Raw genomic sequence first — 16,482 nt, 5'->3', positions numbered from 1 at the left:
AGTGGTCCATTTCTAATTAAGAAGGCGTTGCGTTAAAATCATTTGTCTTGAAAATACTAATGAAGGTAGTTGAGGCATCTTTTCCACCCATTCCAATTAAAGTTGAGTTCATTTATATTTGGTAATTTAATTGGTTGTCATTTCTGTAATTGAGCCCCAATCCAGACCAAGCTAATTATCTTTATAACAAGCTGGGAAGGAGCTCATTAACTTCCTATAAAAACACAAGCCTCTAACTAGCCATCACTGCCCAGCTTGTTTATTTTGCTCCTCATTACAAACAATATGCTAATTGTTCCTCTAGTTCGCATTTAAACATGTGAGTGCAAAATGGCCCACACACCTGCACATCAAGAATTTACAAGTGGTTGCATCATATTCAGCTGAGCATACTAATAAATTCATTAGAAAAGACGGAGAATCAGGACGAGGAGGTCGGTACCTATGGGGAGTCTGTTCTTCTTATTAGCAGGAGTGCTAGCAGGGGAGAGCTGGGGGGTGTTGGAAGGGGTAAGCTCCAGACTGTTGCTCTTCCCAGTTTGTGATTGGGGCACATTGGCCAACAGCGTTTCCAGGGCCACGTGCTCCTCCTCCCTAAGTTGGTCTCCAGTCATTACCCTACGCACAAAATCCACCTATGCATGAAGAGAATCACATTCTGTGTTGAGGTTTTCACATTTTGAACAAGCAACAACAATATTTTGAGATTCTCAACAGCTGCCAAAGACTTTAACAATAGGTAGAGATTGAGAGATGAACACATGCTAATGATAAGGGCAATTTGGAGAACTACCATTATTGTATAGAGATACTCCCATAGTGATAAAACATTTCATGAAACACACAGTCTTCTCAAATTAGTTATGTGATTATTTTATATTTAAGTATGACTTTGGTAGGCAACAGAGCCACAAGGAATGTGTGATTTATTTTTATTAATTTTTTGGTCTTATTTTCAGGGGGGAGAGAGAAAAAAAGAGAGCTTTTCCACAAATTCCAACGCAGAGAATTGTCATGAATGTTAAATATTTCTCTTGAGCCTCATCCAATCTAAGAGGTAAGTAAATCATAGCAATTTCCAAATTGGCGCAATTCAGTACAGCAGATAAAATGACACTGGCCAGACGCGCATCAGACAGCTGCATGAAATGTGATACGATACTCCACAGAAGTCGTTTCCACTGCTCGAGAGTCTAGTGGTTGCATTTACATAACTTAAAATGTTGTCCTTAAAAATATTCAGACTGGAAGAAGTTTTACAATCTGATATGTTGTAATCGCAGCTTTCAATTACAGTGCCACACTCTAGTAACGTGAACCCGCTAGGCTAGGCTAGTTTAGGTATAGAGTATGAAGTCTTCTGACTTGGATACAAAATTGGGTTACATCGCCATTGTCGGAACAGAACTATCGCAAACCAAGGGCCACCTTACATTTAAACGATATTAAGATTTTATAGAAGCATAATTTTTTTTACCAACGCTATCAGCTGATGATGCGTAACATAGACTGCAGTCCTGCTTAGGCCTTCGAGAAGGTTCATTGAGGACATAGGTGGTGTTTCAACTGCTCTTCCACCAATCACTACATCCAGAAAAGCAGCAACACAACTCTGGAAAATACGTACAGAAATATTACTTAAGAATGAGTTTAGGAAATAACGTTTTGTTTGAATAAAAATCTAACTAAATCGAATTCTTACTTTATCAAATTTGGACAAACAGCTTTTCCGTCTAGGGTCTGCATCGTCATCAGCCATTGCCAGCTGCTGCAAAAGCTGGCCAACCTTTAAAAAAGATATATATATTTCTATTATGCAATATCCAGGATACAGTACATAGAACTACACATGGTGAAACTGTAAAAAAAATAATATATATAAAAATAAATAAATACTTCTCATGCCACTTACCTGCATTAAATTGAAACGAGCCACTTCATTAATAGGGGCATCTGAGATGATACCATACTGTTCCGGGTTAACAATTGCTGGACAGATGAAGCAGGTCAAAAGAAGGTCGGTACACATGGTACGCACTTCTCCTACCTCTAGACCTTCCACACAAGACAACGTCTTGTACATCTGCGACACAATCCATCGCAGGCTATGGGGAAAGCAGTAGGTGTTCTGCTTCAAATAACCAATAAACTTGTTGACCAGAGCAACCAACTTTGCTTCATTGGTCTCAACAGCTGCCTGTACTCTTTGTTTGTAGACCTCAGAGCCCTTCTCTCCAAAGCGCTCCTGCTGGACTGGAGTCAGGCGCTCAGTCACTTTTCCTGGGTCTGTCTCCAGGTGGTCCTCATCTTCCACCAACAACTGCATAATGGGTTCGTGGAGGGTGGCAGTAAGAAAGAGTTTGGCTGAGTACAGGCCCTCAGAGAAGAGCTTAAAAAGGATGCTGAAGGCGCATGTGCCCCGTCGCAGTAGTCGCCGTGGGTTGTCATTCTCCTTTAGTTCAAACTCTACTAGATACCGCAACACCTAGGAGTAGTCAAGAGGGAAAACAAACAATTGTATTTTATCTTTGTCAAAACTGGTTATCAAGCGAGTCAGCATTTAGGCCAAACCTGTAACAAGTAGCTTTCATCTTCCTGCATGATGCAGTTGCCATAAAGTGAGGTGAAGACGGTGTGGATGACCCCCTGAGTGTGCTCCTGGTTCAGCCTTTCGCCTGCCACTAGGCACGACGCCACCAGTCTGGGGTTCTCCCTCAACCGGGCCAGGAATTCACCATAGATGGTCTCATGGAAGCCAAGAGTCTTGTAGCCATCAACAAACTGCGTGTCTTCCAGCATTTTGGCATGTTGGCAACATTCAGCTGGTGAGGCTTCCACACTTAACAAAGCGAAATAAAATACAAGACTCACTTTACTGTCCATTTTTTTCACCTCGCTTCAAGCTGAACATCAATCGATAGTTTTTCATGCTTCTACAAACAAGAGATGATTCTAACGTGTCATCTGACCTGGTGAGAATGAGCCGATCGAGGTTGATCCGCTGTTGCTTAGCAATCCATGCGGCCCGGTATAGTCGCTCGGCTGTCTTCAGGACATCGCTGTTGAGTCTCTGTATCAGCTGCTTGTCTGATGCCACATAAAGACGCTCCTGCTTCAGGTGGTGGGCCAGAGTATGAATATCTGGCTTCACCATCTTCAACAGCTCTCACAGACTTTGAGGCAAAGAGCTAATGCACTGAAAAGAGAAGAAACTGTATGAATCCAACAATTCCAAGAAAAATTCTAGCAAACCTCCTAATTATTAGTTAAAACAGATGGAAAAAAGTGTAACTTCTGAATGAAACACTCTTTTTAATGTCCATTTATTCATCCACGCACAATGGGACGTGTTAAATTAAGAAATGATACCGTTAGTAATGGACACTGTTAGTAATGGAAATGTGAGTTATGCTTAAGTCGGAGTTTCCCCAGGAAAAAGCAGATGTAGACACTCATTATTTATTATTCTACTATACAGAGGCTTATATCCTATTACATATGTGGTTGCTTACATGGTGGGCCATGTATAATGTACCTTTATGTTTCAGACACCCTATGTATTGAACCGTTATCATACTGTAGAAAACCCTATGTATGTATGGAAACTTATGGCCCACCCTGTATATTGACTTGAATCAGTCACTTATTATTCAGGCAATCAAACCCTAAAGGTCGCAGTAGTTTGACATAACAAATAAGTACACTGATTTAATTGCTCTCAGATCAATAAAATGTAAGAAATACAAGAGGCAAAGTTAGTGGCATGCAAAAAACAAACAAACAAAAAAAAAGCTTTTACTTGCATCGATGTTACACACCCACCCACCACAATTGATGTCACTCAGCCACAGACCACTTTTTCACCAAGAAACGGGATGCCATTTGTAAGCCGAGGACCAAGCACACCAAATTTTAGATGCAAAGCTAACATATCATGTTTAAACATCTTATTCTACTCTATTTTCTCTTCTATTGTTGCCATTTTCATCCACTTGTCCTCATTCTACTGTGAGTGAGAGGGAGGGTACACTCTGGACTGGTTGGCATTCCCCAGAGAAAACCCATGAAAATGAAAATTCCGCACAGGAAGGCCTGAGATGAGACTTGAACCCAGAACCTGGCAACTGTCTGTGAGGCAAATGTGCTAACCACTACCACCAATCCTGACTGTCACAGACCCCCGTTTCCACTTAATTCAGTATAAAATCAGATTTTTTTGGTTATGTCTTTTAAAGGGGATCGACAATGTTTGCATCACAAAAGTAATTTTTCACAAGCATCTGAAATCCCAACACAGTCCAATATGCTAATCATTCTCCCTTTTCAAGCTATAGAAAGCCAAGACAAAAAAACTGAGCAGAAAAGCACGAAAATTGAATGATTACTCGGGGAATCCTCTGCACAATAGTCTCTCTTTGTGGATGGTTAGTAACATAGTAAACACAGTTTGGGCTCTGGGGATTGGAATGAGACAAGACTGCTGGAAACTACCTCATAAATGGAACGGCTGCAAGGCAGAAACAATGCTCGCTAGCTATTAGACAACCACGGCATTAGAACTGATGTGCCTGACAAATTAAATTGGTTATGCAGATTTAAACACATAATGATGAGCCATACTTGGACTTCCTTTGGAAGGAGAACGAGGGATGCTGATCTCACAGCACAGACTCATGTTCGCAAATTCCTTATAAAACAACATGTATCAACAAAAATTGACTCTATACTCCCTTGGGTCCTGAACAACACACTTTAAATTTGGTTAGGATTAGAATGGATGTTGTTTAGGAACGAAATGCTTGAAACCCTCTTTAAGAACTGTTTTTTTTCTCTCTCTTTTTTTGGCATGCCATTATTCACAAACAAGCAAGAATTGAAGTACCAACAAGCAGTGTAGCCAGTTGCCAAGGCCAGAAAATTATATTTTGAATTAGCATCACTAACACATTATAAAATGTTATAGAAATGTGTCTTATACACAAAGAAAATAAAGACAATGTCAAAAATATCTTATTTTGTAAGATTAAGCAACCACTGTGGGGTGGAAAAATCCCTTTGTCAGAATCTGCACAAAAATGTAATGACCTTCCAACGCCTCACCCCTAAGAAGATGGAAAGGGTTTTTTTTTTTGGGGGGCTTAATCCTATTTGTTTAAGTGGGGTGACACACAGCTTGACAACCGGACCAAATGTATGCATTTTGCCAATTTAAATTCCTTTGATTCACTGATGTCTCTGAAATAGTATCCTGTGGTGTGAGCTGTGGTGAAAGGTTTTTTTTTCCTCCCTCCTGGATCTGCTCAGAATTCGGTCTGGGCCAAATATCGAAAATGTCAAACGCTCAATATCTACGGTTGCAAATCCTCAAATGTGAGGTCAACACAGACTTCGGCAGAGCCACTGTAGGAAGCGGACCTGCGGCTTACGTTGTTGCCACACACACACGCACACACACACACGTTAAAAATTGGCATGTATATCCTGCTTCACATACATACAATTCTTACTAAATGTTTTCGTGTACTGCCAGTCAAGTAGAATGTTCATGATGAACTTCCATGTCAGAACTCATGAAGCAGCACATTCCTCACATATTTGGATAGAACTGAAAAAAAAAATGGTCTTAAGTAACTTTCTGGGAGGTGAACAGGCATTTATCAAAAGGCCTCCTGCACAAGCTCCAATGCTGCATTGAACTACCTGGTGGGCCAGCACAGAGGAACTACAAAGCAGAAGAGAAACTACACGTTTAGGCAACCCAAGACCTAAACGTTTCATGACAATAATTTGGGTTGTGAAGCAAAGTAGATTAACTAAATAGAACGGTTAGAACCACCACCAATATTATATGGTAAATGTTCTAATAAAAAAAAAAAGTGCAAACATAACTGCACCATCTAAGTAACAATAGTTCTCAAACACATACAGACACAAAGCAGCCAAGGCAATAATCCAAAATCCTCTTCCCACTTCCCTTTCAGATAATTCCTCACACTGTCCATAAGCAAACTACATACTTTAAGTACTAAGTAGCATCCTTGGCATTTCCCATGACTATGACTGGAAACTGAATCAAACCACTTTCAGAGCTGAACCAAATATTTCTGTACCACTAATTTATGACGTTCAACTAAAGGGGAAGCTAACCCCAAAATTGTATTTTTAGTAATGTTCTATGTTCCCCCACCAGTTCAACACTTCATTTTGATTAATATTGCAATCAAGCAGAAAAATCCACCTGTTTTTTTTTTTCTTTTAATCCATGTCAGGGGGCTGCCATTTTGCCATTTGCTGTTAGCTGAAAATGACAACATAGTGAAAAAGGGCTCAGGTCTCCAGCGTCACATGACAAAACCCAGAAAACAGGTGAGCCATAACGGCTGTTACCTGAGCCCTTAGACACTGTGATGTCATTTTCATTCGACAGCACGTGGCAAAATGGCCGCCCCGACGTGGATAAAAAAAAAAAAATTCTGCCTAATTCAAATTCCACAAACACACTAACGAGGTATGTCGATCACAAAAATTGGTTAGCACAAAAATTATGCCTCAAAAGTTAAACTATAATTCATAATTCTAAAACCATACTTGCCATCCCTGGAACTAGTGTTAAGCCCATTTTGTGCTTCCGCACAGACATTTGTGGCGACATAATGATGCTAATCCATGTGGTTTGGGGTCGCCAAAGCATAACCTTTCACTAAATCATTGTGAACGGTTAAATTTGTCTCTTTTCAAGTTAAAGCTTCTTTAGTTAACTTAGCATAGCTTGCGCTTCATACCAGAGTAATTGATGAGATAATCAATAGGGTAATCAATTCTAAACAGATTTGTTTGTGACGGCCCCAATACCGTGTTTAGGTTAGTGGGGGCACATAGAACATATTGTAAAGATTGTTTTGTTTTTACTTGACTTTCAGCTGGGATGATGCTTGGTTTGTAGGTCGCTGAGTGATGTGTAGTGCACCATGCGTTCATGCCTGAAAAAAATGGACGGTATAAATGTGTCTTGTTCGGTAACGAAAGGACGACAACAGTACCATTTATTCCCCATTTTAACCAAATGGTACATATAATTACATTGTCAAATTATGTAACGGGTACCAACATGACTGAGCTGCATGAGAACGTCTGACACTACGCTGTTAGTTACGGATAATGGCATAGATACAAAAAGCTGCAGAAATGTCAAGATGTGACACAGGAACGGAATTGGAAGTTAAGTCCATAAACATTTGTAATTCTGTTGATAACTATTGATTGCATAGTCAGGGTTCACAAATGCGATTTTCATTGGCTCAATACCCGAACAGTTATAGTACTATACTCTTAATCAGCCAGTGATTAACTAATTAACAGCCCATTATTGTGTATTCAATCTTTAGCACTAAGTCAGGTGAGACAGCATCCCAGCAACCCTAGACCTGATGGATGGATGGATAGATGGATGGATGGATGGATGAACACAATTTAATTTGTCTAGTTTAGAATAGATGCACTATTTTCAAATTGTACCTATAGACCCTGCAAGTCTGACCCTGGCTGGTTCTGCTCCAAACAGCACCTATCAAATCGAACTAAACTGTACCACAGTCTGATTAGATTGGACTCGGAGAGGTACTCTACCTGAAACAAGCCAGAATGGCTTCATACACTGAGACAGTTAAAGTACACTGGTATTTGACAAGAACACTAATTTTGTGAGGAGGCAAAAGCAACCAAAAGATCTGAGCCCTAAATGTATGAGTCTGAACTCTGAATGTATGAGTTTAGTCATGTAAAACTACTTGATTACCTGAAACTCACTTTTCCAAGTAAATTGAAGAATAATGTGCAGTTGTGCACATTTCTATCCTTACTTGAACTGCATTATGTACAGTCGTACACACCAATCTAATTGTACCAGGAACATAAAGAACAAACAAAAAAAAGAACAGTACTGACTGACAGGGCACAATTTTCAATAACATTTTACAAGCCTTACATAATGACTTCTGTGTGTTCAAAGTTTCAATACTGTATGTAAATACTAAGAAAAGTGTTTTAAAGTGCAAAGTACTGGAGTTATACACTACTACAAAATAAATGTATTGCTAAATGTAATTGCCTCTTCACCTGTCAGTAAAAATTGAGCATGTTCAGTTTAAATAAGGTATAGCTGGTAAGTGGTAAATAATTAACCACAAACGTAATATGCATTTAACGAGACAGTAAGTACTACTCAAAACAACAACAATTCAATTTACTCTTACAAGCTGCGTCAAAGTGCTTCACTAGAGCAGTTGATTTGGGTACGTTTAAAACAAATTATCTACACAACAGTTTTGCGTGGAATTACTTGACTTTACTGCCTTAAATAACTTGTCCAGCAGCCTGAAAGCCGACCCAGCGAGCATAATTCGAATAGTACTTGAACATCACACTATGTAAAGCAAGACATTTACATTGGGTCACTCACACACAAGCTTTGGGGGACATCGACAGAAGACAAATATTATAGTCTTGCCAGTCAAGGTGGTCATGCGTTCGCACTGATTTGGTAGAAGGACGCTCAGACAACAAACATTAGCCTGCCAACGTTCACCAAGTTAGGCTGCTAACCTCAGCTAGTCAAGTGCGGAAAGCTAACGATGAGCTAACCTTAGTTGGCTAAGTTAGCTTAGCTTAGGTTGCAAGCTAAACAGTGATCAAATATGAGCGCAACGAAAGATGCAACGTACATCGGGCAACTCACCGAACTTAAATGGTATGTGTTGTTGTATCACAGTGCCGCCAAACACAGCGGATCGTGAGATTAATCAAGCACGAGAAATTGTTTGTCTGCGGTTGGCCGTCTCTTACTCACTGGGTACTGCAGGAGCGAACTGTACTGTCATTTGCTGTCATCACGAGGAGAAGCCCACAACGCGCATGCGCAATCTTTGTTAAAGGCAGAGTTCATAGAACTCAAAAAGGAAAACAACCTATATTTTCACGTTTACACAATTACTTTAATTCCTTGTACAAATAATTATGTCACGCTTGAATAGTTCAATAACGCGGTTTAATGGGTCCTGAAAACGAACTTTTACAGAATTGTTTTGTGCATTAAGTGCATCGTTGCTATTATTTAAGTAATTTTGTTTATTGCAATTAACTGAAATTGACTCATCAGTTTGGATAATTGTAAATAATCAGCAGAATACATTTGGCCTCATTTTACGCTACATTTACTTTCCTATTTACGACACAGACCCCTTTTTGCGGCACACTGACGACCATGCTGTAATACAGGCATTGCTCCCGCTAGATGGTAGTCTAATAAGGAAAATAACGCAAACATTTTACATCAGAAATACATGACAGTAGTACCAAGACTTTTGGTCCATAGCTGATCGGGCAAGTCATTTGAAATGACTCAAAATGATGGGGTTTTGATTGTTGTTGTTTTTTAGATCTATGGTAGACTTAAATTAATGTGAAGGAGCATCACACTGCATACTGGTATGACTTCGTTTGAACAATTGTAGTAATTCATGCACCATTAAAAAGATGAGAATTTACCCCCCAAAAATCCATAATACCGTGTTTTTCACTTTGAGGGAAATCCTTGAATTTCATGTTTGAGTAATCCAACAAATAAGAAAGAAAAACACAATAATGATCAACACAGATCAATAAGAACTAAAAATGTGTGTATGTAAAATAAATGCAAGCAAATGAATTCATTTGTTCAATTCCATTTATTATATATCTATATATAGATTATAAACATCACAAAATATAAATTTTAAATCTTGCACAAAGATATAATCCAGTAAAAGAGCAATCTTATTTTAGTCAGCAATAACAACAGAAGCAGGCATATTATATCTATGTATGTTCAGCGTCGCAGTTTTTTAGGAACATTCTTATCATTTACCTTTTAAAGAAAATAAGTCTTCACAAAACATGGTTTAAAAGAACAATTCCATATCAATAGCAATAATTGTTTTTACTATATTGTTTATTTTTGCTTTTGTATTGCATATTGTCCTAAAACAGTTAGTTAGTTTGTATTATTCAAGTGGTCTTTCAGTCATTAAGGTAACTTAATAATAAATGTAATATTGTTTTAAATTGAATTATAATCAATATTTATAACATACCTGAATAAAAAAAATTAACATGCTTTAAACAACCTGTTAAGCCAGAAGAAACTTTTAAAAATGATACTTTGCTTTGTTTAAAATAAATATTTTCAAATGAAGGCCACTTCCAAACTAAGCAGTTTACCCAAGCACGTTTCATCTAAAACACATAGTTGCTGTCTTGATTGTACTTCATTTTCTATCAAACAATAACTAAAAGACTGATATAAAAATAGCCACACAAATACAGTTTACTAAATGAATATACTCTCAATACTAGTCACCATTTGTAATATTACTATTACAGGGTATTATAGAAATTGAAGATACATTTGTTTGGAGGGGGAACAATTTTGTGGGACTTATCTGTGTCTATTGTGTGGAGGCAAGAAGATGTGCATATAGAATACTATAAATGTATGTGCTTTGTACATTGTAGAGCAGAAACTGAATAATTCATACACGTTCAAACACATGGATTGTGTTGTGCCCAGTTTGCATGCAGTCTATAAAGTTCTCTGAGAGCAAGAAAATCAAAGCAAGAGTAAGCATATGTGAGTGTTTGTGTGCATTCGTGTATATCATAAGTCAATGTCAGTGTGCTAAATGTCTTTAGAGGGGAAATTGGCCTTGTGCAAATGATTGCGTGTCAGTCTTCAATTTTCCAAATTAAATGTATTTACAATATTTACATTTGGTGTAACTGACATCATTATGATTCCCATCCAATGCTGCCCTAAATAATATCATCCAAGAGATGGGGGGTGTCCACCCAGTCTAATGTTCTCGGCTCTGATGCAGCCATGATCATGCACATAAACTGCTTCCCTGTTCTCTTATCTATTGGGTAAATGGTTGTTGGGGTGAACCTTTTGTTGCTCTCCACAAATTCACATAGCTGATTATAGATTTTGGGGTACTCGTGTCGAAGGAATACTCCTCTGATCCTGAGCTCACGCTGAATGTTGACAAAGCACACCTCCCTGGCTTTCCTTCCCTCCTCCCCCTCCTGGTCAATGTCTGGCGTTCCCGGAGGCGGAGTAAGGATGAGAGTTTCCATTTCACTATCCTTCTTGAGTAGCTTCTTTTCTGGGCTTGAAGAAGCCAAGGAAACCTTTGCATATTTTCGAACTGTTGGTGTTTGGACCCTTGGTGAGGGTCTGTTAGGCACGAGTTCACCAACAGCTAAAGATACATTCAAGAGGAAACATTCACTGGGGTCGTACTCATTCCCTGCCTGCTGTAGTTCCTTGCAGTATTCACCCAAGTTGTCCTGAAAGCCATCCAGCTCTCTGAGAGACAGGTATGTGGGCGACATGACAAGGCTCTCAAGCCCAATTTGCAGAAAGTTATCAGCGGTCTCTGGATTGGCAAAACCCAGAAAAAGGACACCTCTGCCTCTGGAGAGGTAACCAGCTTTCGCAATACGAGAGAAGGCTTTATGAATCTCAGAATTTTCTCTGCAGAACTTGATAGTGTGCCGACACACACTGCTCACACGGCCGTACAGGCACGTTTCTTTGTGGGACTCCCAGTCATCCCTGCGACAGTTTCGGGAGCAGTAAAAGGTGTAACAGCTGTGACATGATTTGAAGTACAAGCATGCGTTGAACATGTTTTCCGAACGTTTGCACGTTTTGTTAGCACACACCATGGTTTCTTCGTCCTCCACGCTGTGGTCTGGAGAACATTCTTCCGCACTTCTTTGTAAAGCATCACAGCCACTATCAGGATCTTTGATTGTGTCAGGACTGGATTTAGAAGATGGAAGCTGTGTGATCAGACATTCAAGATTTTCAATCTCAGAAGATCCCCTGACTTTTTCATCATCTTCAGTAATCAGTTGTTTAAGCTGATCCAAAAAGTCCCCACTAGGCTTCCTGCTGGTTGGTGGCTTGTAATCAACCACTAAGTCAGCTAACAACTCATCTAGTTGCTCCAGACTCTGCTGAAGGGAGACATTGTTACGCTTCCTTTCTTTGGTCATTTCTGCTGTGTCGAATGACTTCTTAACATCAATCACTCTTGGAGCAGATTTCTTTTCACTGTCCAGAGTATTCCAGCTGACGGCGTGCACACCACGCCGTTCACGGTTGCCTGCACATATGTCATTGTCAGTTATGGTGATCTCAGGAGTCACAAACCAGTGGCCACTCTTGCTGTTCTTCCACGGATTGCTTGGTCTGCGCTCTAACGATGTCTCAGAGAGAGAAAGGGCAGCATAGCGCTTTGGCGAACTTGAAAGGTTAAGAATAACAGGTTGAGATGAGACATTGGGAGATGCCCCATGCCTCGCTTGGCAAAATAGGTTCTCGTAGCTTCTTCCACGAAGCACTGATTGCTCTCTGTCATGGCGAGGATAAAGAATATTGTCCCAAGACTTGGAGTGGTTTTTGGCCTCTGTTCTTAGTCCACTTGCCTCTGTGCCGTAAGTAGAATACCAAGGGGGTATACCAGTGTCCGTCCTGACTCCTGGTGGGGTGAGCTGAGAAGACTGGTTGGAGTAACCAGATATACTTGAGCGATACCAGTCATCTGAAAAAGCCTGCGACATGCGGGGGCGTCTTCGACCTTCTGTGTGGTATTGCCTTGATGGAAAGTACCGCTCCTCGTGAGAGTTACATGGCTTGTTATAATATAAATTTGAGCAACTTTGGTGGTATGGATTGAACCGGGGATCATCCCCAAAGTAAGAGCTTGAGGGGGTTTGAGAAAAGCAGGAGCCTGCCTCACTGGCAGGGTAGGGTGTACTATATACTGAGTGGGATGGCTCTTGGGTTGAACAATTATCTGTATAATATGACCTGAGAGGAAGCGTGTGTACCCATCGATTCCTTGGATCATACTGACTGGTCATAGTACTTCCGCGGCTGGCTAAACTGGACCTATCGTCCTGAAAGTATGCCCGAGAATAGGGATGAATTGGATAACGAACTGGATCCTCTGTATAGAAAAATTTTGTTGGGATGTTTGGGTTCGAGTAAGCTCTTTGTTCCTGGTTTAGATACATTGCTGTCTGTGATGGCATTCGGTACATGTCTACATGCTGGTAAGAGACAGGCGACATGCTTGTAGCGTAGTGATATCCTTGTCTAAAGTCTCCATTGTAGCATTCACTTGGAGTTGGTGTAGGTGAGGACATCTGTCGTGGTACATACAAACCTCGACTGCTGCTAGCCTGTGAGTATCTTTGCCAAGCGAGTCGTTCAGGCCGTAAATTGGGGACCTGCCTCGATGTGTGTTGGAGTACAGCAGCATCTGGTTTAATGTCCACACGGCACCTGACATGAGGCGTTGTGGCCGCTTTTTCGGATTTACCCTCATCAAAACAATCAGAGACATAGAGGGGTGAATGCGGTTGTAGTTTAATAGGGTGGACCTCGTTCAAAAAAGCCCTATTGGAGGAATGTGCTTCTCTTTGTGTTTCAGAGGACCTCAAAGTGTCTGGGACATTCTTGGCCTGGTTGGCCTCAAGAGGAGACACGGAGATGGGCACAGGAGTGAGAGTAGATTTAATTCTGGGGGCACTTTGAGATCTTTTTCTATTTACAGAATCTGACCATGTGAGGTGGCTGGTTTTGTCTTGACTTGTGTGTTGTTGGATTTGCCTGGAGTTAAATAAATCGGGAGACGAGAAGCGAAGATATCCTGGTTGATCTAGTCCATTCCACGTCAGATCTTTGTGTAAGGTCTGCTGTTCTTGACGCTTAAAAGGACACTCCATTGGGGAAGACACAGACTGTGGGTCGTCCAGTGATTCAAGAAAATCAAAGCTGCGGCAATGTCTTTTGTTGATGATTTCTGCTTTATCAATCATCTTCAAGTCACATTGTAAAGAAGAGTGAGCAGAAATGGCGTGTTTGGTGCTTGGATATAAAGGAATGTCCTGATATAGCGTCGATGTCAAGATATCAGGGGGATGAGTCCGGGTCATCTTAATTGAACTTCGATGGCCTCCATTCAGTGTGATGTTTCAACACAACCTAGGGAAGGAAAATATAGGTTGAGTCAAACACTTTATGTCCCAGAGATTGTGAATAACTAGAAACTGCAATGGTGCTACTGTTCTATCTATCTATCTATCTATCTATCTATCTATCTATCTATCTATCTATCTATCTATCTATCTATCTATCTATCTATCTATCTATCTATCTATCTATCTATCTATCTATCTATCCATCTATCTATCTATCTATCTATCTATCTATCTATCTATCTATCTATCTATCTATCTGTCTGTCTATCTATCTATCTATCTATCTATCTATCTATCTATCTATCTATCTATCTATCTATCTATCTATCTATCTATCTATCTATCTATCTATCTATCTGTCTATCTATCTATCTGTCCGTCCATCTATCTACAAACTCATAATAAATGCACATGACTGTAAAAATGGCCCCCATTACTAGTATGGCACTATGACTACAGAACAGACCTAAGCCAAGGCTGAATTGTTTTTTAAAAGAAAACTGTGGAACGCTATGTTTGCTATTTAGCAGTCTACTTATTGCTTCATGTAAGATGACGAACAAACTGATGGTGCCATTATTATTTCGGCGGCTGAACAAATCCGAAACCATAATGAAATGAACTGTTGGAAGTTAATTGATGTATGCACACTTTGACCGGATCCAAATTTTAATGTTTTTTTTTATATTGGCCTATGTATAATGTTCACAAATAATTTCGCAATTGTGAAAAACGTTCATCAATATATGTGCACTGAAACAATACCCAAAATAGCCTGTCCTCACCAGAAATTACATTTGGTTTTAATAGAGCACACCCTCCCCACTACCATTACAATTTTTTTATACAAGTTTAATTACAAAATAATGTTGTTTAAACCAAGACAATTAATCTCAAATTGAAGGACTGTGAATATGTCATTAAGTTTATTTCTCAGGTATTTTAAAACAAACTGAGTTTTTTTTTCTCCGTGTGTAATCCATATATAGGGCCTCTTGTTGGCCCTCACCCACGAGCTAACCCTGAGCTGCCATCTGTTCATTGTGATGACAGAGAACTGCCCAGCTATCTCCTGCCATGTCTCACCAACACACCTATCACGTCTACTAGCACTCAAATGTTGCACATTTATTTTCGTGGAACTGCTTTTCAGCATACATTCTGAGAAAATGCTCATACAGTGTGCATTTATGTTATTAAAAGACCTCTCTAATTTTACATGCCAGATGTGGGGGGGGGGGGTCATATCTGATGTTTTTTTCACAATAATTACATTGTACAGTTATGGTAGTTAAAGTTACTTGTCCTGTACTAATCTATATGAAAATGGGAGTGTGTAGACTGAATGCCACTGGTACAATACAACTACACTGACTGCACTGTGATGACTCTGCAGTCCTGACACACAATCATAGGCATTAATTATGTCATCATAGCATTAATTATGTGTATCTAAAATAGCCTAATTAGCAGGAGAAAAAGTGCATTAACCTCGGCAAACTTCTACAAGGCCTAATAAAATCGATTTCAATGTTTGGATTTTTTTTCTTTTTTTCTCTCCAAAGTATTTAAAGGGCTTAAATTTACAAAGTGCAGAGTTATTTTTTATTCACGGTCAAATGCAGCTCCTCAAAAGAAGTGTGCAACCCCCTTTCTTTTCGTTTTGTTCTTTTTCCTCACCCCTCAAGTTTTAAAATCGCATGCCACATCCTGTCTCCATAGCGACAGCACACAGCACCATTCACCGCACAAGGGCCAAAATCTCTGACAAAATGGACACTGAATCAGCTAATTCGAAAAACAATCGTGCTTTTAAATGGGGTAGGCCCTGATTTTGTCATGCGTTTTGCTTTTACGTGAACTCTGTGGTAATTATCGGAATTTTTTCCGGATTTAAAAAAAACAAACCTTCGCAACCCGTATTGCTGTATTTGTAATGAGGTTAGCCATTCCTGAAGGCTTGCACACTGGCTTGTTGTTAAGTCGTCTGTTTTGAATGTAGTCTTCATTTTGGTGCTGCAGCACCATGGGCCCGATGCGTCCGATGTGGTCCGAATGACATCTTTTGCGCAGGAAAGAAAACAAATGACGGTGATTGGGTTCGAGCCGCGAAAAAGTAAAAGGGGGCTTGACTTTTGGCTAAGTTCGCAAAAATAAGACTTTGCGCGTGAAGGTCGTGGCTTACCGGTTTTCCCGTGTAGTTGAGCAGATGAGAACCGGCGGAGAAGGAAGAAGCGGTGTGTGATGCAGCCTGCCGCACCTGCAGCCTCGATCCATGCGTCGATCTCCTGTCTCGGATGCTTTACATCTCAGCTTCACCTCAAGACGCTCCCTCCAGTCGTGTCTGATGTGGAACAGAGCGTGCGTGGGTGTGTTTGTACGTGATGGAGGAAG

The 16,482-nt window shown here is 40.1% G+C and overlaps 2 protein-coding genes across 10 annotated transcripts in view; both read right to left on the bottom strand.

Moving 5' to 3' along the window:
- gapvd1 (GTPase activating protein and VPS9 domains 1) overlaps window positions 1-8,881 on the bottom strand; it is a 30,063-nt gene extending 21,182 nt beyond the window's left edge. For 7 of the 9 annotated variants that reach the window (XM_086076510.1, XM_086076514.1, XM_086076516.1 and 4 more), the window contains exons 1-7: window positions 8,735-8,881; window positions 2,970-3,196; window positions 2,572-2,839; window positions 1,913-2,485; window positions 1,703-1,786; window positions 1,478-1,612; window positions 443-635 (exon numbers count right to left, since the gene is read on the bottom strand). In XM_086076510.1, the coding sequence (XP_085932636.1) occupies window positions 443-635; window positions 1,478-1,612; window positions 1,703-1,786; window positions 1,913-2,485; window positions 2,572-2,839; window positions 2,970-3,154 (1,438 nt within the window). In that variant the 5' untranslated portion in view covers window positions 3,155-3,196; window positions 8,735-8,881. Of the gene's footprint in view, window positions 1-442; window positions 636-1,477; window positions 1,613-1,702; window positions 1,787-1,912; window positions 2,486-2,571; window positions 2,840-2,969; window positions 3,197-6,909; window positions 6,981-8,734 lie in introns of all 9 variants that reach the window. The other 2 variants (XM_086076511.1, XM_086076512.1) reach the window with 2 other exon arrangements.
- An 822-nt stretch (window positions 8,882-9,703) lies between these two features.
- On the bottom strand, window positions 9,704-16,482 carry unm_hu7912 (un-named hu7912). Its single transcript, XM_086077017.1, has 2 exons — window positions 16,274-16,482; window positions 9,704-14,092 (listed from the first exon to the last, which is right to left on the bottom strand). Exon 2 carries the CDS (start codon window positions 14,041-14,043, stop codon window positions 10,846-10,848), a length of 3,198 nt encoding a protein of 1,065 aa, XP_085933143.1. The 5' UTR covers window positions 14,044-14,092; window positions 16,274-16,482; the 3' UTR covers window positions 9,704-10,845.

This window comes from Leptonotus elevatus, chromosome 5 (genome assembly GCF_054856555.1).
Source record: "Leptonotus elevatus isolate MCC_2025b chromosome 5, RoL_Lele_1.0, whole genome shotgun sequence".
Classification (NCBI taxonomy): Eukaryota; Metazoa; Chordata; class Actinopteri; order Syngnathiformes; family Syngnathidae; genus Leptonotus; species Leptonotus elevatus.
Note: the sequence above shows the minus strand (reverse complement) of the source record. Positions and strands in the feature narration are given on the sequence as shown.

Bases quoted from the DNA above. Each gene is read 5' to 3' on its own strand.
- unm_hu7912 (XM_086077017.1), bottom strand. From the start codon at position 14,043: ATGACCCGGACTCATCCCCCTGATATCTTGACATCGACGCTATATCAG.